This window comes from Oscarella lobularis, chromosome 7 (genome assembly GCF_947507565.1).
Source record: "Oscarella lobularis chromosome 7, ooOscLobu1.1, whole genome shotgun sequence".
Classification (NCBI taxonomy): domain Eukaryota; kingdom Metazoa; phylum Porifera; class Homoscleromorpha; order Homosclerophorida; family Oscarellidae; genus Oscarella; species Oscarella lobularis.
The window spans coordinates 2,487,216-2,510,874 of NC_089181.1; the positions used below are offsets into that span (position 1 = coordinate 2,487,216).

At 49.2% G+C, this 23,659-nt stretch overlaps 9 protein-coding genes across 13 annotated transcripts; 5 read left to right on the top strand and 4 right to left on the bottom strand.

Moving 5' to 3' along the window:
* LOC136189557 (eukaryotic initiation factor 4A-III) lies at positions 1–1,994 on the top strand. Its single transcript, XM_065977559.1, has 12 exons — positions 1–206; positions 260–332; positions 390–519; positions 575–707; positions 767–847; positions 914–966; positions 1,023–1,111; positions 1,171–1,309; positions 1,363–1,478; positions 1,531–1,638; positions 1,699–1,826; positions 1,881–1,994. Exons 1-12 carry the CDS (start codon positions 53–55, stop codon positions 1,895–1,897), a joined length of 1,221 nt encoding a protein of 406 aa, XP_065833631.1. The 5' UTR covers positions 1–52; the 3' UTR covers positions 1,898–1,994.
* Positions 1,907–5,145, bottom strand: LOC136189545 (radial spoke head protein 6 homolog A-like). Its single transcript, XM_065977546.1, has 14 exons — positions 4,193–5,145; positions 4,078–4,139; positions 3,958–4,025; positions 3,848–3,907; positions 3,680–3,781; positions 3,533–3,623; positions 3,399–3,484; positions 3,293–3,347; positions 3,127–3,243; positions 2,978–3,075; positions 2,783–2,921; positions 2,612–2,721; positions 2,297–2,556; positions 1,907–2,241 (listed from the first exon to the last, which is right to left on the bottom strand). Exons 1-14 carry the CDS (start codon positions 4,411–4,413, stop codon positions 2,010–2,012), a joined length of 1,701 nt encoding a protein of 566 aa, XP_065833618.1. The 5' UTR covers positions 4,414–5,145; the 3' UTR covers positions 1,907–2,009.
* Positions 4,418–6,882, top strand: LOC136189543 (uncharacterized). Its single transcript, XM_065977543.1, has 8 exons — positions 4,418–4,552; positions 4,611–5,642; positions 5,701–5,791; positions 5,857–5,903; positions 6,004–6,061; positions 6,115–6,320; positions 6,382–6,440; positions 6,495–6,882. Exons 1-8 carry the CDS (start codon positions 4,456–4,458, stop codon positions 6,693–6,695), a joined length of 1,791 nt encoding a protein of 596 aa, XP_065833615.1. The 5' UTR covers positions 4,418–4,455; the 3' UTR covers positions 6,696–6,882.
* Positions 6,883–6,911: 29 nt separating this feature from the next.
* On the top strand, positions 6,912–8,783 carry LOC136189547 (tectonic-like complex member MKS1). 2 transcript variants are annotated; one of them, XM_065977550.1, is made up of 3 exons: positions 6,912–8,304; positions 8,372–8,576; positions 8,708–8,783. In XM_065977550.1, exons 1-3 carry the CDS (start codon positions 6,929–6,931, stop codon positions 8,714–8,716), a joined length of 1,590 nt encoding a protein of 529 aa, XP_065833622.1. In that variant the 5' UTR covers positions 6,912–6,928; the 3' UTR covers positions 8,717–8,783. The 2 variants fall into 2 exon arrangements, with proteins under 2 accessions (XP_065833622.1, XP_065833621.1); XM_065977549.1 differs by lacking the exon at positions 8,708–8,783 and having other exon boundaries at positions 8,372–8,696.
* Positions 8,734–12,505, top strand: LOC136189537 (exocyst complex component 8-like). Of its 2 annotated transcripts, none has more exons than XM_065977531.1 (22): positions 8,734–8,793; positions 8,852–8,956; positions 9,007–9,162; positions 9,226–9,327; positions 9,387–9,475; positions 9,533–9,675; positions 9,733–9,812; positions 9,868–9,941; positions 9,999–10,107; positions 10,173–10,207; positions 10,256–10,358; positions 10,487–10,538; positions 10,594–10,738; positions 10,799–10,851; positions 10,910–11,037; positions 11,182–11,309; positions 11,370–11,489; positions 11,555–11,663; positions 11,721–11,815; positions 11,874–11,969; positions 12,019–12,090; positions 12,198–12,505. In XM_065977531.1, exons 2-22 carry the CDS (start codon positions 8,908–8,910, stop codon positions 12,366–12,368), a joined length of 2,109 nt encoding a protein of 702 aa, XP_065833603.1. In that variant the 5' UTR covers positions 8,734–8,793; positions 8,852–8,907; the 3' UTR covers positions 12,369–12,505. The 2 variants fall into 2 exon arrangements, with proteins under 2 accessions (XP_065833603.1, XP_065833602.1); XM_065977530.1 differs by having other exon boundaries at positions 8,740–8,793; positions 8,844–8,956.
* A 2,062-nt stretch (positions 12,506–14,567) lies between these two features.
* On the top strand, positions 14,568–18,661 carry LOC136189533 (coiled-coil domain-containing protein 175-like). Of its 2 annotated transcripts, none has more exons than XM_065977526.1 (28): positions 14,568–14,699; positions 14,755–14,819; positions 14,869–14,980; positions 15,030–15,082; positions 15,130–15,212; positions 15,269–15,346; positions 15,393–15,447; positions 15,537–15,635; positions 15,698–15,753; positions 15,806–15,869; positions 15,937–16,046; positions 16,105–16,186; positions 16,242–16,314; positions 16,380–16,443; positions 16,519–16,629; positions 16,691–16,762; positions 16,818–16,953; positions 17,036–17,167; positions 17,221–17,283; positions 17,336–17,411; positions 17,461–17,540; positions 17,592–17,734; positions 17,787–17,796; positions 17,846–17,948; positions 18,003–18,046; positions 18,104–18,180; positions 18,234–18,312; positions 18,375–18,661. In XM_065977526.1, exons 1-28 carry the CDS (start codon positions 14,624–14,626, stop codon positions 18,420–18,422), a joined length of 2,244 nt encoding a protein of 747 aa, XP_065833598.1. In that variant the 5' UTR covers positions 14,568–14,623; the 3' UTR covers positions 18,423–18,661. The 2 variants fall into 2 exon arrangements, with proteins under 2 accessions (XP_065833598.1, XP_065833599.1); XM_065977527.1 differs by having other exon boundaries at positions 18,378–18,661.
* On the bottom strand, positions 18,319–19,113 carry LOC136189572 (uncharacterized). Of its 2 annotated transcripts, none has more exons than XM_065977580.1 (5): positions 19,048–19,113; positions 18,940–18,998; positions 18,826–18,886; positions 18,648–18,751; positions 18,319–18,587 (listed from the first exon to the last, which is right to left on the bottom strand). In XM_065977580.1, the coding sequence occupies exons 1-5, from the start codon at positions 19,106–19,108 to the stop codon at positions 18,438–18,440; spliced, it is 435 nt and encodes a 144-aa protein (XP_065833652.1). In that variant the 5' UTR covers positions 19,109–19,113; the 3' UTR covers positions 18,319–18,437. The 2 variants fall into 2 exon arrangements, with proteins under 2 accessions (XP_065833652.1, XP_065833651.1); XM_065977579.1 differs by having other exon boundaries at positions 18,940–19,004.
* Positions 19,114–19,127: 14 nt separating this feature from the next.
* Positions 19,128–21,738, bottom strand: LOC136189536 (chondroitinase-AC-like). Its single transcript, XM_065977529.1, has 8 exons — positions 21,437–21,738; positions 21,259–21,380; positions 21,020–21,204; positions 20,788–20,970; positions 20,617–20,732; positions 20,451–20,565; positions 20,265–20,398; positions 19,128–20,216 (listed from the first exon to the last, which is right to left on the bottom strand). The coding sequence occupies exons 1-8, from the start codon at positions 21,713–21,715 to the stop codon at positions 19,188–19,190; spliced, it is 2,163 nt and encodes a 720-aa protein (XP_065833601.1). The 5' UTR covers positions 21,716–21,738; the 3' UTR covers positions 19,128–19,187.
* Positions 21,739–21,751: 13 nt separating this feature from the next.
* LOC136189560 (3-hydroxyisobutyryl-CoA hydrolase, mitochondrial-like) lies at positions 21,752–23,630 on the bottom strand. The gene is made up of 14 exons (XM_065977561.1): positions 23,599–23,630; positions 23,497–23,550; positions 23,301–23,448; positions 23,165–23,249; positions 22,972–23,108; positions 22,846–22,924; positions 22,719–22,796; positions 22,524–22,669; positions 22,410–22,468; positions 22,272–22,353; positions 22,207–22,221; positions 22,050–22,154; positions 21,965–21,998; positions 21,752–21,900 (listed from the first exon to the last, which is right to left on the bottom strand). Exons 1-14 carry the CDS (start codon positions 23,622–23,624, stop codon positions 21,785–21,787), a joined length of 1,164 nt encoding a protein of 387 aa, XP_065833633.1. The 5' UTR covers positions 23,625–23,630; the 3' UTR covers positions 21,752–21,784.
* Positions 23,631–23,659: the final 29 nt, after the last annotated feature.

Below are 23,659 nucleotides of genomic sequence, written 5' to 3' on the forward strand. Positions count from 1 at the left end.
TTCTCCGGGTGCCCGCGATCCTAAGGTTGCTATTAACTCAGCGAATTTCAACATGGCGTCTGGCCGCGTTGTTTCTCGAGGTCGAACTGGTCTCGGCGACGAAGACGACACGCTCCAGTTCGAGACGAGCGACGGAATCGTCGTCGTTCCCGCCTTCGACAAGATGGGCTTGCGAGAAGAGCTGGTTCGGGGCATTTACGCATACGGTGAGCCTATTTCTCGACTCGACTCGTCACGTGGCGACGCGCATTCACGCCAGGCTTCGAAAAACCGTCGGCGATTCAACAGCGCGCCATGAGACCGATCATTCAGCAGCGGGACGTGATCGCGCAGTACGAAAAAACGTGGCAATTGTTACGGCAGCGTGGGATTACGGTGCTTGTTTGCAGGGCCCAATCTGGCACGGGAAAAACGGCGACATTCTCAATCGCCGCCCTACAGACAATCGACGTGCAACTTCGCGAAACGCAAGTGCTGATTTTGTCTCCAACGCGAGAACTTGCGTCGCAAATTCAAAAAGTATTTTATCTTCTAATTGACTATATGTATTTTGACGATGAGATATGGTGGCTAGGTCGTGCTGGCGCTGGGCGACTACATGAGCATCCAATGCCACTGCTGCATAGGCGGAACGAATATAGGGGAGGACATAAGGAAGTTGGACTACGGTCAACATATAGTGTCTGGAACGCCCGGACGCGTTTTTGGTATGGAGAAGAAAAAGAAAAATGAGATACTTTGTGGGTGAATTTTTTTTCATTTTTAGACATGATCAAGAGGCGAAATCTTCGCACGCGATCCATCAAAATGCTCATTCTCGACGAGGCTGATGAAATGCTTGATAAGGGTATGGGGGAGATATGACGTATGCAAGTGCTGGCATTTACTAAACGAGTTTCTCTCTCTCCGATAGGCTTCAAGGAGCAGATCTACGACGTCTACAGATACCTTCCACCCGGAACGCAAGTGAGAAGATGATTGGCATTGTAATTATATATGTATTATATTTATATTATATATAGGTTGTTCTGGTGAGTGCAACTTTGCCCAAAGACGTGCTCACAATGACGAACAAATTCATGACGGATCCACTAAGAATCATGGTCAAACGGTTAGTGGAGAAATAGAATGACTACTTAATCGATCAATAATTTTCCTATTGTTCCATAGTGATGAATTGACTCTGGAAGGAATCAAGCAGTTTTTCGTGTCCGTTGAAAGGGAGGAGTGGAAATTCGATACGCTCTGCGATCTCTACGATACTCTCACCATCACCCAAGCCGTCATCTTTTGCAACACGAAGAGAAAAGTAAAAATTTATTATAAGTTGTCTTCGCATTTCTTTATTTTGTTTCACCACAGGTCGATTGGCTGACGGAGAAAATGCGCGATGCAAACTTCACCGTGGCGTCTATGCACGGTGACATGCCCCAGAAGGAACGGGACGAGATCATGAAAGAATTCCGCGGAGGCGCGAGGTTTTCGAAAAGAAAAAAAACCGTTTTTCTTCTTACTCAGTCTTATCTCCAGTCGAGTTCTGATCACCACTGACGTGTGGGCGCGTGGCATCGACGTGCAGCAAGTGTCTCTCGTCATCAATTACGATTTGCCCAACAATCGTGAATTGTACATCCACAGGTGAAGTTCTTTGTTGGGAGATCAACGGCCTTATGACGATTTCTTTTCTCTCTGCGACAGAATTGGCCGCTCCGGTCGCTATGGACGCAAGGGCGTTGCCATCAACTTCGTCAAGAGCGATGATATTCGTATTCTGAGGGACATAGAACAGTACTACAGCACGCAGATTGATGAAATGCCTATGAACGGTAAGTCGCCCATCTTTCCCCAGTCGAAAATCTTACTGTTTTTGTCCTCTGTAGTGGCCGATCTCATATGAAACAAGTACTCTCCTTTTCAACACGGTGTAGTAAGCTTTTCTTTGTTGTGAGACTTGTTAGCAGAAAAGGTAAGATTATTTTACCCTCCCCTTCTGACTACTGGCTACAGTCCTAATCATCGTCTTCGTCCTCTTCCTCTTCGTTTTCCTCCTCTTTGTCCTCTTCCTGTTCTGCCTCTTCCTGAGCCGCTCGAAGAGCCGCTTCCTCTTCCGGCGTGGGGTCGTTGTCTTCCGCAATGTCCTCCCCCATTGGGTACTCGGATTGGCATTTTCCCGGAATTGCCGGCTGAAAGCCGCCACTCTGATACTTGAGCCCCCATCCAATGTACACGTTTTCAAATTTTCTTTGTAAGGATAAGAGATAGAGAGAGGGCCCCCTCCGCGTGATTTTACTTTTACCTGTCAATTGCGAATGCGTGCGATCCTGGCCATCTGTTTGACTGGATGGCGGCGATTGCGTATTGCGTTCCCAGATTTGTAGAGAGTCCCACGGTCCACGCTGACTGCCCGTCGACTTGGGTGTCTTCGCTGAGAGGCGTCAGCAAGGGGGGTCCCTTTTCTGGCTCGGGCTGATCCGGTTCTTCGCGTTCTTCCTCCTCTTCTTCGTCTTCGAAGTCTTCCTCGGCTTTTTGGACGGGATTGTGCCACGTGCAGCGTCCCTAACAATTACTCCCGGTTTTTCGTTGATAACTGAAATCGGTTTTTAGACTTTACCTGAGGCAATACGTACTGAACGTGATGAACCCAGTTGGCAAGACTCGGATCAGCGAGGTCGCGAGCTGATAGGCCTTCAAATTCCGTGTTCACAATAAAAGAATCGCGGCCTTGAGAAAAGGCAAAAATCAACTCAGTATGTTTACTGCTTTTTTTCTCGCGCTCGCGCACCTTCTTCCTCCTCCTCCTCCTCCTCTTCTTCGAATTGATAATAGTTGAGAGGACTGACGTGCGTGGCCGCCGAAATGCGCTGAATCTGGGCTCTCAGATAATTCATTTCCGTCCCGGGAAACGGCGGATAGCTAACCACCTTTAGAGGAGAAATCAAATTTCAACGTCATTGGGGCCCAATGAATTCAAACCAACCGAAGCTTCCAGGTTGCCCGTAAAGAATTTTCTTATTTGTCTCGTCGCTTGGATCTGTGCCGGAGTGACGGGCGGCAGTCGAGTCCAGGGTTGACCCGCTGAAGAAACTTATCAATCTGAGCAATTTGTCGATCTTTGTAAGTAATTACGTTCAGTGCAGACGAAGTATGTTTTTTTATTTGTTCCCATTCGATTTTCTTCTTTAGGAATGACTGGCGGCGGTTTGTAATTGGATTTCGGTGGCTCATCGCTATCTCCTCCCTCTTCTAATAATGAACGTGTCGGTTAGATTGACTCGTCGAGTCTCCTTATCACCTTCTCCTTCGTCTCCTTCCTCGTTCTTCTGCTCCCCAGTCTCTTCTTCATCACCCTAAGAACGAATGTCAAGAGCCAATGAAAGGTGAGCCGTAAATTAGCCCACTTCGCCGTTTTCCTCCTCTTCTCCCTCGCCCTCGCGAAACTCTCCCTCAGCAATAATGTAGTCAGCTTGAGTTCCAAATATTTTTCCTGTTAACAATTCATTAGTTTTATTTTGCATTTGTATCTATCCCCCACCCCAAAATCGCAACGTCTCAAGAGGCTGCTCTTGCGCCAGTTGCTTCAATGCCAAATAAATTCGAAATGTGTCCTCCTTATTCAGTCCGACCTGTGTGACTTATAAAATAAAAGAGACGATGACTCTGTCTAGATTGTTTCACGTACTCCTGCCTGTTCGAAATAGAAAGCTTGCTCCATAACGTTGGGAACAACCGGAGTCAGCTCCTCTTCGGCTCCTTCCGCCTGCTCCTCGCTTTCTCCAGACACCTAAAAAAGAAAGAAAAGAGTTCTAATTGTTGTGTGAGAGTGGTCACGACGCGTACTGTACTGTACCTCGAAAAGTTTGCTCTGTTTTTCGGCCAATTCGACTTGTTCCGACGGAGCGTCGACGTCCTAAAAGACTATGAATTCGTTTGTTTACCTTTTAGAAGAGAAATAATGACCTGAATTGCGTCTGGTTCCGACGAGTATTTGTCTCGTTTCACGCTTCGCGAAATGTCTTCGATTGCGTCTGAAGACGAGCTAGCTCACGAAGGCGAAAAGAATGTGTTGTTTTCATTTACCGACGGCATTGTCGGGACGTTCGTCGAGTACGCGATTGATAATTTGAGCCAAATGATCGTATCTTTTTCATAAAGACCGTCGATCGATCGCATACGTGCTCATATCTGCACTCACAGGTTTTCGTTCGATATGGTGCTGCTCTTGAGAAGAAAGCTCTTTGCATTTTGGTACGAAACCTCTTCTGTAGCGGCCATGTTTCGCGACGATTTAGACGCTGACTGTTGTCGCTGTGACAACGTAGCCGGGGTAATGGCGACTAACACTCCCTCGCAGGCGCTCCCGGATTGGAAAGGTCGACCCTTTTCTTCCTGGAAACGTGACGTCATTGCGCGCATGTGTAGACCGTCAGCGAGCGATTTCGCGAACAAATTGCGACGATGCGCCGCAAGAAAAGCGTCGAAAAGGACGTCGTCGCCCACTGCATCGGCCAAGGTCGCTACCGAAAAACCGAGGAGCCACCTACGTTCCTCAAAGGTTAGACGGCGCTGTTCGTGAGGAATTCGCGGAATGCGACCCCGACTCGTCTCGCTAGAATTTCTCGAACCGCTCCAGGTCGCCGATCGAATAGGCCGAGTGCAGCCGCAGCTCTACTCGAATGGAAACGTAAAGCAACGGCCTCTACGATTACGAAATCGGCCCCAATCGTCGTTAGTCCACTCGTCCTCTCTCGACGGCCCTCATTACCCGATCCAATCATCGAATAACATTACGCTGCTGCAGTCGTCCCCCGGCAATCCCGGCGGCAATTCTCAGCCGCCGCCGCCGCGCGTTCACCATCGACTCAGTCTCGACGCGCGACGCGAGAACGAAGTATCGTGGCCGCTTGCGCGCTCGCCGAGCGTCCACAGCGCGCGCGATCACACGACATGGAACAACGCAGATGCTGTCCCACCGGCGGCAGCGGTTACCGCGGTGTCCGTCATCGCGCGCCGATCCGAAATGACAACGTCCGCTTCGTGCGGCTCCATCCTCGATCATCATCACAATCATCATCATCATTATCCTCCTCATCGCGTCGCCGTTACGGCGACGACGGTGGCGGCAGCGGCGGCGGCGGCGGCGGCACCGTTTCAGCCGCCACCGCCGTCATATTCGAAGCAATCGCTTTCTGATTCTGGAGCGTTTCTCGATCGGCAGTCGTCTCAATCGGAAACGCAGTTAGCCGAAGCGGCGGCGACGACGGCGGTAGCGATGGCGGCGACGGCGATATCAGGAACGTCGACGACTCGATCGTTTACTTTTTCCTCGCGACGACTCATTCCGCCGCCGTCAGCGGCGGCGACGAGCGTGCCGTCGGGAGATCGTCGCGTGGCTGTTTCCGGAGCGACGTCGACAGGACGATCGGGTCGTCCGTCACTGATTGGAATCGCGAGCGCGTCAAATACGTCGTCGCTCGACGATTGTCGTGTGTCGCCGGACACGGAATCGGACGAGTCGGGTCTCGGGCAAAATGAGTCGATGAGACCGGGTCGATTGTTGCCGAAGCAATTGTCGCGATCGTACAATTCGGTTGTGCGTTATTCGGCATTCGCCGCTGATCAGAGTAGTACTGCTGCTAATAGAGGTACTCGGAAACCCAATAAGTTCTGCTCCTGGGTATAATAGCTCTTCTGGGCTCCTAGGAAGCGAAGACGAACCGTTTGTTTCTGACACACCTTTGCCTATCGGCTGGGAAGTAGCGTGGACGGGAACGGGACGTCGATACTACATCGAGTGAGTGTGCATATTTGCGGAGGGGATAGGAACGCTTTTTTATGCGCGGAATGTCTCTTATTTAGTCACAATACGGAGACAACGCACTGGAGTCATCCAGCGGAGCCAGCCGGTAAGAATCCGTGCTTCTCTCGTCTTCCTAATAGTCTCTGGCATGAGTGCAATGTTACTCATCTCGCTACTTGTGCATAGTTAATGCCTGTCGTTTGCAGGTCTTCCGGACGGTTGGGAAAAGGTCGAGTCGAGCGAATTTGGAACGTACTATGTCAAGTAAGGCTCGCCTCAACGTCACTTTTCTGTCCTTAGAATAGAATGACTTTCAGTTTGAGAACGCAGAAGGCTCAGTATAGACAACCTGGCCAGAGATTGAGTCGTGGCGGCGGCGGCGGACCAGAGCAAATTAGCTCAGCCTTATCTCAGACATCATTGTCAAGTCATCATTCGAGAGCCCAGCACAGCCAGGGCTCGTCCTCCACGGCAAGTGGTCCGCGATGCATGCCTCTGCAATATCGCAACGCAGGACAAGAAGGTAGGCGCGTTCAGTATGCACAGAGGAAGGAGGTTGTGACGTCGCTTTTCTACTGCCGCAGATGTGCCTGAATGGTTGCTCGTATACCTCCAGACACCTCTTTCTGATAACAATATAAAGGTTTGTTCTTATTACTTTTTCTCGCATTCTTATCGTCGCTTTTTTTGTCTTTAGTGGGAAGATATGTTTGGTTGCGAAGAACTCGAGTGTTGGGATCGTATGGTGTGGCGCTTGTATAGGAAAGAAATGGAGCATGTTGTGATGCGCTACGAGGAGTACCGGGTTGCCTTACAGAAGGCTATTGAGCATAGGGAGTGGCAGGACAGAAGAGCGGCATTGCGGCAAGCCACGGCTGCAGAAGAATCTATTGTTTAGATAGCAGTTTAAGAAATAGTTACGTTAATTAATTAGAAGAAAGGTATTGGGGGGCCTATTGCGGGTTGTAAATAGGAAAGCCAACGAAAGAGACATTTATCAGCGTTCTAGTTCATCCACCTACTGAAACTGTTTTATTCACCTTGTACATTGTCAATGGATTAGAATTTTAATAACTTTAATCTGATTGTATTTTAGCGCGCGTTTTTTGGAGCGCGCTAGTAGGCGTCTAAATGTCTTTCTCGGGCTTGTATCGTTCGACGGACTCCGTCAAATGCTTCAAGCTACGAATGCGACTGCGCAAAGTCACGGCGGCAAGCGCATTCGCCGTTCCGCGCCCGCCAATCGCCGAAACGGACGACGACGGCATGGAAATGCGTCCGACCGAGCCAACCGAATCGGTCGTCGAAACGTGCGTCATCGGATGGCAAGAAAAGCTCTTTTCCGAACGCGAAGCAGACCTATTCGCCGACAAGACGAACTGCATATCCGGGCTCGAGCTGAAGTATCACGAAGACGTGACGCAACTCGTAGGAGGTCGACCGAACAATCGCATCTTCACCTACGTCGACGCCGATCGCTACATCGATCCATCCGAAGCGCAATCGAAAACGACGACGCCGGACACGCCCTCGACCTATCTCTCATCGAACGTTCTTCGCTGGCGACGTCGCCGTCGTCCGCTTCGACATCCGGGCGACACCTCGCCGTCGGTTCCGTTAAACCCCGTACGCGTTCCGGCGACGACAGAGTCGCACGTGCAACTGTCTCCCGTGCACGTGATGCACGTGATGGCCGACCTGAGTCCCGCCGATCGGCTCGGTCGATTAGAGGACGAGCGACTTTTGTGCACGATGCAAGTCGACGCGCGCGGCGTCCTGCAAATCGAGCCCAACTTCAACGGGGGTCCGCGTGCATCGAAATACGTCGTCGAGAGCGAGGACAACGAAGTGTACGAATACGTAATTGAGCACGCGTCCAAGTCGGCCGACGTCGAGCAGAAAATGCACGAGAGCAAAATGTTCCGCGAATTGTACGCGCGTCATAGCGACATTCTCGCCGGCGTCGTCGGCGAGGATTTTGTTTCGGCGCCGCAGCCAGACGGCGCCGTGCGTCTGCACGTCAGAGGCGAAATCGTGAAGGGCGTCGATTACGAGTATGATCATTTATACGTTCAATATGCAGTTGGCGTGCCGACGGTCGGCTGGTCGAGTCTCGCCGGTCAGTTAACTGGTTATAGCCAGATTTCCGCCTGTAAGAACGTGGCCGAAAAAAGAACGGCACACTGGGGTCTCCCCTTTGAGTTTGAGCTCGTTTTCGATCCCAGTCTTCTTGAAGGCGACGTAGGCGACGTGCAAGCGCAGCAGCCGCGTATTTATTTTCAAGTTGTGTCGCTCGACTTGTGGGAACGCTATCGTACGGAAGGGTACGGCTACGTGCACGTTCCTCACTCAGCTGGCGCCTATCAGGAAAACGTTTCCACGTGGCGACCGCTCGGTCACGGGCGTCTGTCCGAATTGAGACGTTTCTTTGTCGGCGGGGCGCCGGAGCTCGATGACTCAGCGTACGTTTATAAATCGGTTGGTTTTGATGGGAGCCACCTAAGTAGGTAAGGACGGGATGAACGTGATGCTGCCTGCCGTGGGGCACTTTTGCACTGTTTTGTTTTGATATAGGTATGGATTCAGAACTGAGACCTGTGGTTCGCTAACTGTCCGAATGCACGTTGCGGCGCAATGTTCTAATTGTATTAGATCAGCCAATTTAGGTCATTTGACGAGGTCTGACAGCGAGGAGACAGATGGACGGAAGAGTCCTGGAAAAGAGACGTTATCCGCCGTATTGGATGCATTTCAACGTGCTAAGCAACGAATGCAGCGGGTTAGAGACAGTTTTAAATAGAGGGAACAAATGGTCCTATTTATAGAGTGGACTAGACCTAGACCGGCTGTAATAAGGAATAATTCAAGCCTTGTGTTTGCCTTTCTTCCAAAATAGCCTTTTCCTTCTAGCCCTTTTAGAAACCACGGGAAACAAACGTTCCGCCAATAACAACTATGAACCCTATATTTGGTCCTTTATAACGACGATCTAATTAGTAAGCAATATAGTATACGTAAGGCTGCGGTACTGTAGGTCATAGATTAGGGTCATAGATGACAGGAGGAAGTGCGCAACGCTGCGCGACAGCGCGCCTCTCTGCGACTCCACCATGATCGATCGTGAACATTTCGTCGCCGACGATTTCGACGCGGAAGAATGTGAGTTTTCGGCGCGACGTGCTTCGGAACGCGAGTTCGTTCTTTCCCAGTCGCGAAAAGCCTTTCGGCGAGCTGCGAAAGCGATGTCGAGCTGCAGAAGCAGCGTCGCGCCATTCAATCGCTCATCGACGACACGTCGCACTCGCTGAAAAAGAACGTCTACAAGAACTACACCCAATTCATCGAAACATCGAAAGAGATATCGTGTAGAATATAAAAGAAATAAGCGTTGCACGTAGGCGTGGTGGTCCGATCACTCGTTTTCTCAGATTTAGAATCGGAGATGTATCAGTTGAGTCATCTTTTGACTGATCAAAAAAAGACGCTTGGGGCTTTTAGTCGACTCTCGCTGACTGATCACAAAATCCAAGGCGAGAAAGACTAATTCTAAGTCAATGTCTATCTTTTTCATTTCAAATTTTTTTATTAGGAAGTGTTGCAATGGACGATTTGGGCGACGCGTCCGACGACGACGAAAAAAACATAACGTCGGTCTTGGAAACGGTCGAAGGTTGCTCGGTGAATCAAAAAAGTCGATTTCCCTATAGCAAAAAAAATTTGAAAATTTTTCAATAGCACATTACCGAAGTTCCAAATCGACACTGCATTCAGTCCGGTCACTTCGTGGAAATCAATCCGGCAACCCAAATGGAGGCTCGCTTCGTCCGCGCTTACCTTCTCAACGACAGTCTCCTCATAGCGGCTCACATAAAACACAGGCACCTATACATAAAGACAATGAATATTTTTTAAAAGCCGAGTCGCTCTTTCTCTAGACGCGGTCCGGTAAAATATCGCTTTCAAGCTTTGTTTGAATTGGACAGCTTGGCGGTGGTCAACGTTGCTGATACTTCAGGTGTAGATTACCCCCTCTAAGCTTGACATACCGTTCTATCTTTATCGTCTGTTAGATATTCAGAACGCCTTCAAGGTCTTAATGTTTCCTGATACGTACATGTATCAGGCTGAAAACGCTTCGGCGAAGGTGTTCTTGCGTTTGATGAGGTATTGGGGCGGGCAAGTGGTTTTTTTTTCTTTTCAGATTCAGTGGTTGGATCTCATTGACAAGACGAAACAGCATCACAAAGCGAAGCGCGACAAGCAGAGGAAATCGCTCGAAAGCCTCTCCCGTCACGATTCCATTCACAGACGTAAACATCCTCATTATACAAATTGTTGCTTTTTTTCTAAAGACGTCCTGTTTTTGTCTACGCAGGATCCGAAGCGGCTATTGATGCCGCCCGTCAACAGGTAGAGAGAGATATAGATATGGTAATTTTGGATTATTGCTTTTGCTAGGCTGAACTGCTGGAAGCCGATTGGCTGCAGGATGCTCCGGACGATCTTGACGTGTTCATTGCTCAGAGGGACTTTGAAGGGGCGCTCGAATTGATAGAGAAAAGTGCGTAAGAACGCGATGATCGCCTCAGGAATTTCCGGACATCCCCCCATTATTTCAAATTAGACTAAAAAGCAATAGGGCTTTTATCGCGACCTGATGATGATGGCTTCCTCCTTTTCCTTTCCTAGCTAAGACGTACCTGTCCGGACTGACGGAAAATCACGCAGTTCGTGATATCAGGTACAGTAGGCGAATTTTCTGGTTTGCGTTCCCCTTCCCTCACCTTTTCCGTCAGAAATCGCATTGAGCATCGTTCCAAGCATTTAGCCGAGGTTCTGGTGAAAGAGCTTCGTGGCTCGCCGGTGGGATCGTTGCGCGGCGGACCGCGCGCCGCGCGCAAAGCGGTCGGTTTGCTCTTGCGCTTGGGTCGCGCTGCGCAGGTAAGTAGCAGGACGTTCCTTTCTCCATTCAATGACCCATTTAAAATACATGAAACGCAGGCGTGCAACCTGTTCTTGAAGAACCGGAATAAAGTTATGGTGCATAGTCAACAGTGAGTATTGACGGTGGAATGTGCGCCGTGTATGGAGAAGTTGTCCCCGTTTGTTCAGACAGTTAAAAGTCGAGGGATCCGTCGTGCTCTACGTCGCCAAATTGGCGTCGGTCTTCTTCGACGGACTTCTCGAAAGCGTTCAGGAATTCCAGCGCGCATTCGCAGGGAATCCCGACAGTTCGTCCGGTGAGGATGTGAACGACGTTAAAATGCATTCGACCTCGCCTCTTCCCATGAGCAAGAGTATGAATACTGATGATTACAATTTGTGCTTCATACCCACCGCGCGCTCCCCCCGGTCTCCTCGCAATTTCTATGATAATCGTTTAGCCTTTGTCGTGTGGGCCGACGAGCAACTGCGCGTTTTCGTCGACCAGTTCACGCGCCAATTGGCCAACTGCAAGAATCTCGGAACAGTGGCCGAATGCGTGGAGGCAGCGCTAAAAGAATGCGAAAAGGTCATTCTCCTTACAGACGTGCGTCACATTGCCATGGCAACGTCGACTGTTTCTTCGCAGTTGTGCGTTGCCGGGTTAGACTTCACGTACACCATGCATAAATTGATGCTCGAGTCGTTGGCCGACTCGATCAACGAGAGCCGAGATCGGCTCATTGAAGCGTGTCGTCTAAAGGCGGCGGTGAGGAGTGGTAGATCGAGTAGGGTGTGGTGCATCGAGACTGTTAGAAAATCCATCTCATTTAGGAGGAGACGTGGAAGCCAATGGATTTTCGCACCGACGAGAAACTGTTGAGCACGCTCGTTTTAGAAATGAATAATATCGGAATAGACGACTTTTCGAATCTCGTCTTTGGTGCGACGCAGAGAGAGAGACAGAGAGGATTAGTAAAATAAGTATTTTTTTATTCAGATGGCGGCAAAGTCGATTTGAGCGGGACGACGGTCTCGTTTTGCAAGGCGACTCATTCGTTCGTTCAAGAGGGACTCCGGCTCTACATTCCCGAGGTAAGAGACGACGGTTCGCCATTCAATTTTCCCCGCCGCAGTTTTTTTTTTCTTTCAGCTTTACGGCGTTTTTATCGAGAGTACGTCAAGCTTGTTTCAAGAGCAGCTCATCATCATTCAAGACGCGCTCGCAGAAGACCAATACCTACAAGAGGTGATTTACCTATATTGAGAACTTCACATACTGAGAGTCAACGTTCCAGCATCCTTTCATATTAAAAAACGCCACGTTCATTCTGGAAACGATGTTGCCTGTCGTAGAAGAGACAGTACAAGTAAGCGAAACGCATTGTCACGCACCCCCTCCCCACACACACACAAAGAGCTCGAAGCAATAGCAAAACTGACATCACCTCCCCTTCCCCTCTCCCCCCACTCACAGACAGCATTCGGTCGCGCCTCGCCCGAACTTCACGATCTCCACGCCGAGCTCGAATACCTCATGGAGAGCGGGGGTGAACCGAGCGGCGCCGACGGTGGCGGTGACGACGATGCAGGGATCGCCGAGGGCACCGTTGAATCGGAAACTGATTCAGACGGTGAAGTAGTTTAGCTAATCAACGAATCGACGATATTAAGTGCGATGACGTGTCCTCCTCTCGCAATAGTTGTAGTTTTAGACAGTCTAAGATCTAAACTTAGCGTAATAGTAATAGTTCCTGGTGTCAATTTAATTTTCCGTTTGGTCTGTGCGTCTTGCAGTCAAGACAACGAGAACTGACAAACGGACCTAGAGCAGTTTGAGAATTTGAAACGACGCTAAAAATAGGTAAAGCCTTTGTAGTGAATTTTTGGCGGTCAGGTCGTCATCACTCAGACTCGATCCCCTAGTGAATCCGTCTAAGTGATGGCGCGTGCATAGAAGTCGAAGGTAGGAAGTGTGCGGCGGCAGACAACGTACACACAAGAGACGGCGAGGTCAATACTGATACATTGATTTCGTCTATTGATACGAGTTCCGCTGGCTTCGCGCAGCAGTGCCCTTGGGGAAAATGCAATTTGTTTGAAGCGGGAGGTCCAACCGTACGTACGTCCGTCCGTCGCGATTTTTGGATCCAGTGCAAACATCCGTGCACGTCAAGGGCGTTCCAGACCTTTTCCCGGCCGATAACATCCGCCGCTTGTTGACAAACGGACCTTTGTGGTTGCGGCTCTTCCCCCCCTTTCGAGTGAACCGTTTTGTGGGTCTTCGAGCACGAGTACGGCCTTTTTTTGCGAGCTTCTGGCCAAAATGGATTATTGCATATTAGAACGCCAACGCGGCTTTGTCGACTCGTGCCCGGAGGCGCACTCGCCACCTCCTATCTGCGTATGCAAACTGTTGGGTCATTTAAATCACTGAACCCTCCGTCCGACTAACCATTTCTATCTATGGACTGACCGACCCCTCTGTACGTGGGCGGCGGTGGAATTACCGAGTAGGCGGTGATGAAAGATGATCTTTTTTCGCCTTACTCGCGCACCGCAAACGTTTAATTAAATAGCCACTTCTTTCCGCCGCTGGTTTACTCTTGAGATAAGTGCTTTCGACTGCTTTGTTTGGCTTTCTCATTATTGTGCGCTCGGTTTCTATTGATGGGTCGGACGAGCTTCGGAATTTGCAATACTGGCATGCAGAGTTGGCGAATCTTATTAGAGGAAGATCTTGTTGGGGCGGAGACACCGTCGTGACGTCTGCGTGCAGTCGCTAAGAATAAATAGCGACGATTCTAACGCTTTCTGTCAGTCGAATAAGAAGCAGCAAGCCAGTTACTAGTAACGGACAGACACCGAGTGCCACCGACAATGAACAGCCGTCGTTTCACTTCTTCTATCATCGCTTCGTCGACGCTGTACCTTTTGCTCGTTTGCTGTTGCCTACCTGAGACCGGGCTCGGCGCGCCGTCGCCGGCTCGATTGAAACGCGAAAGCTTTCGCGACACAAATATGACGATGGTTCGAGACGTGCACCATAAAGTTGACGGCTTTAAGACGATCGTTTCTGTCGCCGACCCGGAGATTTATAGCAAAATCAAAGATCCGCTGCCGCATCCAAGTTCTAGCAAGACGGCACCGGACACCGATGCTACTACTAGTAGTACTAGAACCATCAAACTGGACTTCAGTCCAAGAGAAAAAGAATGCGCACCCAAGAGGTACCGTGTCTCGCTGCACTTCGGTTCATGTCAACGGAACGTGGAAACAACCATGTGTTTTGGTCATTGCTCGAGCTACACCATACCTGTCAGGCACACGTTGACTCGGGTGGCTAACGTATGCAAGTGCTGCATGGTGAAAAGTGGCCAACTTGTCTACATCATTCGCACGCTCGATTGTACTGTGGACGGCGTTAGGAAGACAAAGACGTTTCATATACCCAAAGCGAGAGAGTGCAGTTGCCGAGTTTGCATTTGAATCCGGGCCGGCATTGGGCCCTTCAAGTTGACTCAACTTACTATAGTAGTACTGCACGCTGGTAGTTTTTAGAGCATTAGAAGACCGGCTCGTCGGTTGAGAGCGGCTCAGTACGTGACGACAAGCACTGCATGCTTGTACTATTATTAGTATGCAGGTTCTTATATTTATTTCCATTTGTACATTGAAATACACGCGCTATATATAAACGACTCCCACCCGAAATAACGCTGACTCGACCTCAAGTTGCCCTTACCATCTATGGCCCGCAACGCTGTCTGATTGCACATGATGCTGGCGGTTTTTTACCGTCTGCTTACATACGTCACGGGTCTATTAATTGATTAGTTGATTGATTGATTCCACGCGCCAACGACGTACGCATGCGGCGGACGTTGCGCCTGGATACGCGCCATGAAGAACGCCAAATCGTCGCTCTCGACGGAGATTCCGCCGGTGAAAGGAGCAGTCGAGCATCTTAGAGAGCTCGGTATGCAATTTCAAAGTCAATACCGCATTCGTGTGCGATCGTGGTCCACTTATAGCATCGAAAATGCGTCTCGAAGACGCCGACGACGTCGATCCGCTCGTAGAGGCCCTCGAAGAGATGGTAAGCGACTCTCGCGTCACGCTATCGACTCGCGCGACTTTGTATCGAGGAATGGACGTGCAAACGATCCCACGAACAACTCGAAACGGTGACGATCGAATCGAGCGCACTCCGACATCGCCTTCGCTCCTTCCCCGTCGACTTCAACGCCGAACTAAGCGGTAAAACGCGCGTAAACACGACGAAAGACAAAGATAGGGTCGAAAACAGAAGCACTGGGAGCCGCTCATCAACTGAACGCAGCCCAAATCGGAAAACTAAAGGTACTCGCGAAACAGAATGATAAAAGCGTGCTAGATAGAACACGTAGAGCGAACTAAACGAGATCGAGGAGGGAATAGAGAAGGCAATTCGTAGAAAAGAAGTGGTCGAACTTCACAATGCTGTTCTCATGTATATCGCCATGTACAGTAGTTGGGGGAGAGAGACTCGCTTCGCTTTTTTTTTAGTCCCGAGAGAAGGCAGTTAGGCGCGAAACACGGGGAGTTGGTGGCGAAGCTCAACAGTGCACTATCAGATAAAGCCAAGTGCGTAGGCTGTGAGTTGGCTTTGCCTTCTATTTATTTTTTATAGTCACCGTATTTCGTTGAATGAGGCAAAAGCAAAGTTGGCGGCGGCTGATAAGAAGGTGACCACTACCGCCGGCGTCCGACTACCGCCGGCGTCCGACTACCGCCGGCGTCGACGACCACCTGCGATGCTATGTGTTTGTTCCAGATTGACTTTGTGGACGTAGAAATTCGTCACGTGGGTAAGTTGATGGACAAGGAGCGAGAGGACACGACGGAGGAAAAGGAGTCGTTGAAACAGAAAATCGTGAGAACTCTTAGACCCGTCGTCACAAGACGACGGCAACGACCGTCTTTGTAATTAATTAGGCGGACGCGACAGCGGCGATCGAACGCTTAAACGACGAAAACAATAACACGAAACGGTTCGACATAAGAAAAGCCCCTCATCGCGCGTGTCGAGCGAAAGTCGTGTAGGAGAATCGAAAAATTGCACGACGATTTGGTAAGAAGCGGCGGCGTGCTCGAAACGAAACGAAGGGTAAGATTCGTGATTTGGGACACTCGTGCACCCATTGTCAATCGAATTATTTAATTCGTTCTCGCAGACGCTGAAACAGGCCGAATCGTCGCGCGACGAACTCCTTCGGCTCGAGTCGACGATGAAAGACGAAGAGGCGGCGGCTCGATCCGCTCTGTTGACGGCAACGAATGGGACGTGAGTTCGGAAGGCACTTGAAAGGCGTCTCCATATACGTTTATCTCGTTGATTGCAGCGTAGACATTGTGAATGATCAAGAATCTATTAGAACAAACTTCGCCATGCGAAAGACCGAACTCATCGAAGCGGAGAAACAGGTTCGTTTTTGTTCCTTGGTGTCGACCGACGCAGGGGTTTACATTCCATTATCAGCTAAAAGACCAACTAGCAATTGCATCAGCAGAAAGTGGAAGAGTCGTTGCCAATAGAAAAGCGGTTCGATCCGGTATAGACGTCATCTGAGTCATCTCCGCGTTGACCGCATTGAATTTCCTCCTTTGGCGTTTGCAGACTTGCGGGTGGCGAAGGAAAAGGCCGAAAGAGCGTCCGCTATGTTGGCTTCTGTGAAAGAGACGTGAGTTTACGTACGCTATTTAGGGCGACGCACGTAGGAATATTTTTTCGGTGTCGTCATAAAACCGCTTATTAGTGTCAATTCCTCGCGACGTGACCTAGTACGGCATTCGGAAGAGTGCGGTCGCATGAGACAAGAAATTAGCGAGCTCAAGTTCCGCAAAGCTCAAGTGGAGGAGAGGCATAAGTGAGAGCGCTGCTACCACGAAGTACTACTACTACTACTACTAGTATGACTTTTTTTTTAGAGCTGACGTGGCTCTTCTCAGCGACTCCATCGCAGATACGAGAACTCGCTTGGCGAAGGAGAGAACCGAAAGGTAAGAAGAAGAACTTGTCGACGGCTTTATTGGCAAAGTCATCTCGTGACTTTAGGCAAAGGGTTCAAGCGGAACAGTCTCAGGTGGCGTCGACGAAGGTGACTGTGAAGCAGGAACAAGCACGCGCTTCGTCGGCGATGACGAAGCGCATTTCGAGTGCCGTTCAGCGTCAAGAAGCACTAAAAAGCGAAGTTTGTGTGCCACCGCCGCCGCCGCTGCGGCGGCGGGCGACGGCTTTTATGCAAAACAAAACTGATTAATAAATCCCAATAGTCGGTGAATTTAAAAAGGGCGCTGAATGAAGCTAAAACCCGCGAGTCGGCGCTGAAGCAACAATTGACGACGGCTACAACGAAGTATCAGACAATGAAGAATGAACTCGAAACGACAGCGAAGAGCCTGGAGGTAGCGATCTAGGGCAAAGATTGCGCTCGTTTGACTGAGTTTTTGCACTTTAGGCTAGTATTGGAGACTTGGAATCGAGGCTAAAGGCAGCCAATGAAAAGCTATGTAAAACGAAAGTAAGGAAACGATATTTTTTACTTAACATAGAGTTGGATAATTCTGTTATAGCCTCGGATGGCTTCGCTCGAGACGGAGTGTCAAGAACAGCAGTCTCTCTATGACGATAAGAAGAAGGAGATAGTCGGTAAGGGGAGAAAATATGGTAATTTGTGGGAGTCTAATTGTACGCTCAGCGCTCAAGAACAAAAAGGCCGGCGTAGAAGATGCCATTACAAGAGCTTCTCGGGAAATTGAGCGGCTTCATATTCCCCAGGTCCGATGATGATTGATTGGTTTTCATGCGATTTTTTAGCTCGGAATTTAGGAGAAATTGCGCTGCGACATTGGAAAGACGCGAGTCGACGCTTTGCTTTCCATGAAAGCGCACGTCGCGGAATCAGATGGAATTGAGTTGGAAATTCGACATGCTGAAGACAAGTTGCGTAGTGTACAGACAGAGAACGCAAGGTAAAGGGCAGAAACTGCGCTTTGCAGCGCTAAGAAGTTGGCTCTTCTTTAGATTCTCGAAGGTAAAAAGCTCGAGGATTTTTAAAGGTATTTATCGCATAGGTTGTCTAGGGCATTGAAGCGTTAAGAAAAGATAGGCTTGAGTTAGAGACTAGGTACGAGGGCAGTTCACCGGCCATGCTTGCCCTCGAAGCAGATCTGACGCGATATAGAGGTTACAGAACAATACGGCAGTCTATAAAAATTAATTAATTTTGATTTGAATCAGATTTACTTGAAGCTGGCTTTCACCAGAGTCAAGAACTCGAAAAGGTAAAGGGGGGTAGACTAGAAGGCGATGTCTTTTACGCGGCGCGCGCGCAATCTCAGGAGCAAGCTGCGCGTGACCGAATCGTGCTGAGCAACATGGACACGCTGTGCGACAGTGCCGACAAACGCCAGGAACGGTATCGGAGGTGTGCATACACGGGCATCAGTGAACTCACCTTGCTTTTCTCAGGGTTTCAAAAGTGCACGAGAAAATCTCGCACCAACTCGAAATATTAGGCAATTTTCTCGAGGCTGCGGCGAGCAAAAAGGTACGCACAACGACTTTATTATTAATAATTAAATGTCAAATTTGTTTTCGTTCGCGAAAAAGAAGAAACGAAAAAAAGCCGACCGACGAAACGTGACTGACACAAAATAATTTCTTCTGTACACTTCATAGATCCGCGCGACGGTCAGCTGCAGCGTCGTCGCGCTCGCGAAAGTAAGCGTACTTTTCCGTGCGGCCGACGACGGGGTATTTTGCCTGATAAACGTCACGAAATATTTTGTCCAGTTCAGCCTTTTGTTCCGACGAGAGAGAGTCCTAAAGGGGATGCGCGCGTGTGGTCGACTTTTTGAGGGGTGAATTTAACGAAATACTCACAATGTTATCATGTATGTCGTCGACTTCGAGAGACCACTTTGCAATGGCGTGGCTTGGGTCTTTGCCCGCCATTACATTATAGGTCCCTTCCTTGCCATAAAATTCTGACAGAAAATAATATGTAATATCACGGATACATACATTTTTTAGGTACATAGTATCCGTGGTGTCTACCCACCCCTTCCCTTAGTGACGTCGAATACCACTCCTTTTACTGCCATGTAGATTGGTTTTTCTGGCTAAAGTAACTTTGCGTCGATTTTCAATTGCAATTTCTAGTTATTTTTTCTACGTCTGAGCCGTCGTATTGAGCGAGCTCTTCGGCGGAGAACGTTCTTTGGGGAATATTTCCTAGATCTGTCGTGGGTGTTATTGTTGAGCGAGAAGACGACTATCTCACGTTCGTCGTTGCACGTCGCTAGTGCTAACACGGCGAGAAAGGCAAAAGTTTGAAACACCATTGCTACTATAGCGCGCACTAAAATAGCCACGTGCCTTGCAAACAACAACAAAGAAAACAGGGTCTGCATCTCTCCGCATCTAATGCGTGCATTCAAATGTGACCGTCTTTCCTAGCTCGATCGGTGATAACTTTACGTTTACTTCCGTTCCAGAAGGTGCGAGTCGCGTTTCGCCTGGCGTTCGGCACTTGACGTTGAGCGGGCTGAAGCGAACGTTTACGCCATTGCTGGGAGGATACGCCGGACTGCTCAAAGAAACGGAAAAAGAATTCGTCGACCAGTCGGGCCCCCCAACGGGATCCACCAGAACCAACACCGGAAAATCAACAGAAATGCTCAAATTCGTCGAAATCTCAATCTCACCGGCTTTCCAGAAAACCACCTCGATCAATCCGGACGACGCATTGAAAACACCCCGAGCCGATCCGTCCGAACTCCTCACGACCTTCAAGTCGTCCGATTTCGCAACGTCATTCAAATCAACGTTGACAAAGACCGCATATCCGGCGCTGGCACCACTAGTTCCATGATCAATCCATACATCAAAAACATCACGAGTGATCACACCTGAGCCAGTTCCTATGGATGCCCAGTCACCCCTTCTAGGGCCCACATTCACATGAAGAGGCACGTCAGTGCCTATCATAGGAATATATCCCGTCCTGTTGTGATATATAAAGTCAATGTTAGTAAAGGTGTAGTTTCCTGGGTTGAGTTTCCTTGGCGATTTGCCTGTCTCGGCTATGTAGACGTCGCCGTCAAGAAGCCGATTAGCTATAGACGTGTATACAGGGTTTCCAGACGGACACGTGATGTTGTCAATGAGAGCAACGAAGGCGTTTTCTGCAAAGAACCAAGTTTTCTTCGCTGTGAGGTTTCTGGAAACTAAGTCCATTGCTGCGGCACCGTATTCCATGTTAGATACGCCTCCGACGAAGGAAGACGTTTCCATGTGAAAGTCGTAGTTGCATGCTAGTAGGGGGATGTTCTGCTCGCACGTTATTCCGGGCAGACGTTGCCAGTTCCAGACGGGGAAGATATCCTCGTATTCACCTCCTGTGTAGTAAACGTTGACGACGCCGTCGGCGAAGTGCTCCGATTTTATCCCCTAGAAAACGACTATGCTATTTGGATTTTGATAGGGTTTCCTAGTGACCTGTTCGTTGACACATCGAGCCCCGATTGTTCGATTGCTTCGCATGTGGAGCGTGATCATGTAATTGGGACGTCGATGCACCATGTAGTCACTGTCCCAATAATGCTTATTTCCAGTCACAAACGGAGGACCGCCTAGTGGAGAGAAAGAATTCCTCGCGCGTTGGACAGGTAAAAGTTTTCGTACGAGCGTTTGCTATGCGTGTTGCAAAGTCAACGAATTCTTGGTGCCGCTCTCCAGGCACTGCTGACAGTCGTTCCGGTGTAAACGTTCCCGGCTTTCCTCCCCCGGTACCGGCGACCTAAAGGTTACTGCTTCTACTTTGCATTGCCTGTGGTGAGTATAAATTTACTCCTCGGCCGATAACGGACCAATCCCACGTATTGCCGCGAATCATCCACTGTTGACCGTCTAAAACAAGATGAGCGAAATTCCCCAGAGTGGTGCTATTCATGGCGTACGACGTCCCTGGCGAATAAGATGAAATAACGAATTACTAGAGCTAGAGAAGTATTAATCGCACCTGCTGAAAAGTAGACAAAGTCGAGTAGCTGGGTAGTGAAGACACTGCCGTACGAACCGGCCAAGAGCTCCGGTCCGTGTTGATGAAACGATCCATCTGTCTGAATTCCGTCCTGTTGTTGTGTTCCTATGACTATCTCGTCGTAGATTCGGGAAAAGCATTGATTCACTGCCGTCTCATTTCCTACAAAGATGATAGTTGCAATTGATTAGGTTCTGTCCTGCCTGAACACCTGTGAAGAGCCCTCGTTGTATCTGGATGTTACACATCCACACCAAATTAGCTCCCGTCCATCCTTTCCACCACGTGGCTCTTTCCATTATTTCAACACCCTTTTTCGACTCGTTTGCATTCAATGAACTCTCGATTAACAAATACGAATTAGCGATGGTAAGCGGGACTCCAATTTGGTTGTACCTAGTAGAGAGCTATAAAAAAGGGAAATCTTTCTCCTTTATCAGTCAACCTCACCACCAGTTAGGATTTTCAAAATCGTTCTTCAACCAGAAATCCAAAGCAAGGTGGATTTTACCCATCAAGTCACTGCTGTTGTGTACGCTGCTATTAGGAGTTTTATACGCGATGCACATCGTCTAGCGTAGATCGATGACACCGTACGCTTCAGAGACACTTTTCAATGTTCTCTCACCTTGACTCGATCAACGTGTTCTGACGTTTTCCAAGCACCCCTCGTTTTATCCTTATAATCGATGTCAGACCAACTGCCGTCATTCGTCAAGCTGCTCGCGTAGCCTTGCGCTTGCTCAGCGACTTCTTGCACCGAATGAGCCGACGTTGGAAGCAACGACTCGACTATGCGCTCTTGGACTGTGTCGAGATCATTGCCAAAGAAGAACAAGGCACGCGAGAAATGGGAGAAAGACAGGAGAACGACTGCCAGAGGCAGAAAGACGAAGAGAGAAGACATCGAGATGCTCTACTCAAGGATCACGCGCTGCAAGCGTAAATGGAATCGATAATTAATAAGACAGAAATTCTACAAGTGAAGGTCTTTGGAGCCAAGCGATTGGAAAAAGCGCTCAACGTCGCTGTCAGAAACATCTGATATGTGCGGAGGAGACCAGCGTGGCTGTTGATCGCGATCCACCAGCACTACACAACACAGATACAGTAAGAGACGTACGTTAGAACACACCTGCCGTTTTTCCAATCTAACCGGCTCTGATTCCCTCGAAAAAGTCGTGGCCCTCCTACGTCAAAAGCATCAACTTGGCGATGTACGTGCTACTTTTTGGCCATACCATGCACTGCTGGCTCATGCGGTATTCCATTTCAAGATCTTCCTTTAGACTCATCTTTGCTCCCAGTTGAAGCTGTCGCAGCGTCACTTTCATCGACGTAGGCGACTGTGGTAAAGAATAGTTGTACTACTGCAAAGGAGGAGAAATGCTGACCTACCATTTTCTTCAAGGCCTGAAAGAGAAGAGATTACTAGAAGCAGACATACATATGCACTTGGCTACCTTTAGTTGACTTTTAGCCCAATCAGAACCGTCATTCTCCAAAGACTTGAATATGCCTTCGATCGTGGAAGCAGAAAAACAGCTGAATCAACGCGCATTTGACGGGCAAAAATTACGTTCGACGACAACATCTCCTACTCGTTAATCTGCTCCATGAAAGGCTGGAGGGAAAACGACTGGTTTTCAGGTCGCAGGCACTTTATGAAAACAGGTCGAAAACAGGAAAACGACGCACGTATCTCACTCGTTCACCTCTTGGTGAAAGCGGTCAAGTATGTCGCCGACGTTTTTCCCCGAAGAGTTGAGCAAAGCTGTTTCAACGTCCAGAACTTTGTCTGACGCCACGTAGTGAGTAGCAACGCCAGCTAGCTGCACATCTCGACCCTTCAGCCGAACACCTGAAGAGCTATTTCTATTTAATAATTAATTAAACCGGCCACTTTGGACCTGTCAACGCCAAGTAAATGCCCAACTTGCCACTGAGCCTCGGCAGAAAATAACCGCCGCCGACGTCAGGAAAGAGACCTGTTGAGAGACGATGAAAAAAAGGTTTTGACGTTGAGTGAAAACAGACCGATTCCTGTCTCTGGCATGGCAAACACCGTCCTCTCCGTAGCAACTCGATATGGCCCGTGAACAGACAGTCCAACACCCTGAAAAGAGAGTCAGAGCGAGCAGACTTCGATTCTCACTATCTCACTCCTCCCATAGTGATACCATCGATAAGGGCAACGTAGGGCGTCTTCAGCGTTCCTATTGTATAATTTAGACGATATTCTTCCTTGAAAAATTCTTCGGGTATGCTATTGTGATGAATCTTTTTCCCGTCGGCCACAGCTGTATGGAAACACTCCTCGGCTATTGGTGGCAATAATTACTCATCAATAACCAACCTCTGACGTCTCCCCCAGCACAGAATGCTTTGTCGCCAGCACCCTTGATTAGTATTATTCGAACAGTTGGATCTGCGTCCCATTGCTGTGAAGGATGCAATTACCCGAGAATGTGCATCTGCAGCTGTTTTTTTACCTTCAGGTTAGGATAGATCTTCTTGACCATGGACAGGTTTAGAGCGTTCAGCGCTTTTGGCCTGTTCAGCGTGATTCGAGCTGCCCCGTTGGCTAATTTCTCCATTATGACGTCCTCTTCGGCACTCGGGGACGTCGAAAACATTTTACTAGTGGAAGGTATCGGTTTTCTCCGTTAGAGATTGAGAGTAGAGTACCTTTCGGAGCTGAGGTGTCTCGACAAGAGAGCCAACCGAAACGAAGCACGATTTCTATAAATGCAAAGGCGATTTGCGCTGTCTGCTACCGCCTGCTTCTACCTCAACGCCGTCCTCAGAGACTTCATTCTCCTAGTAGCGCACGCAGTCGATATTCGTCAAA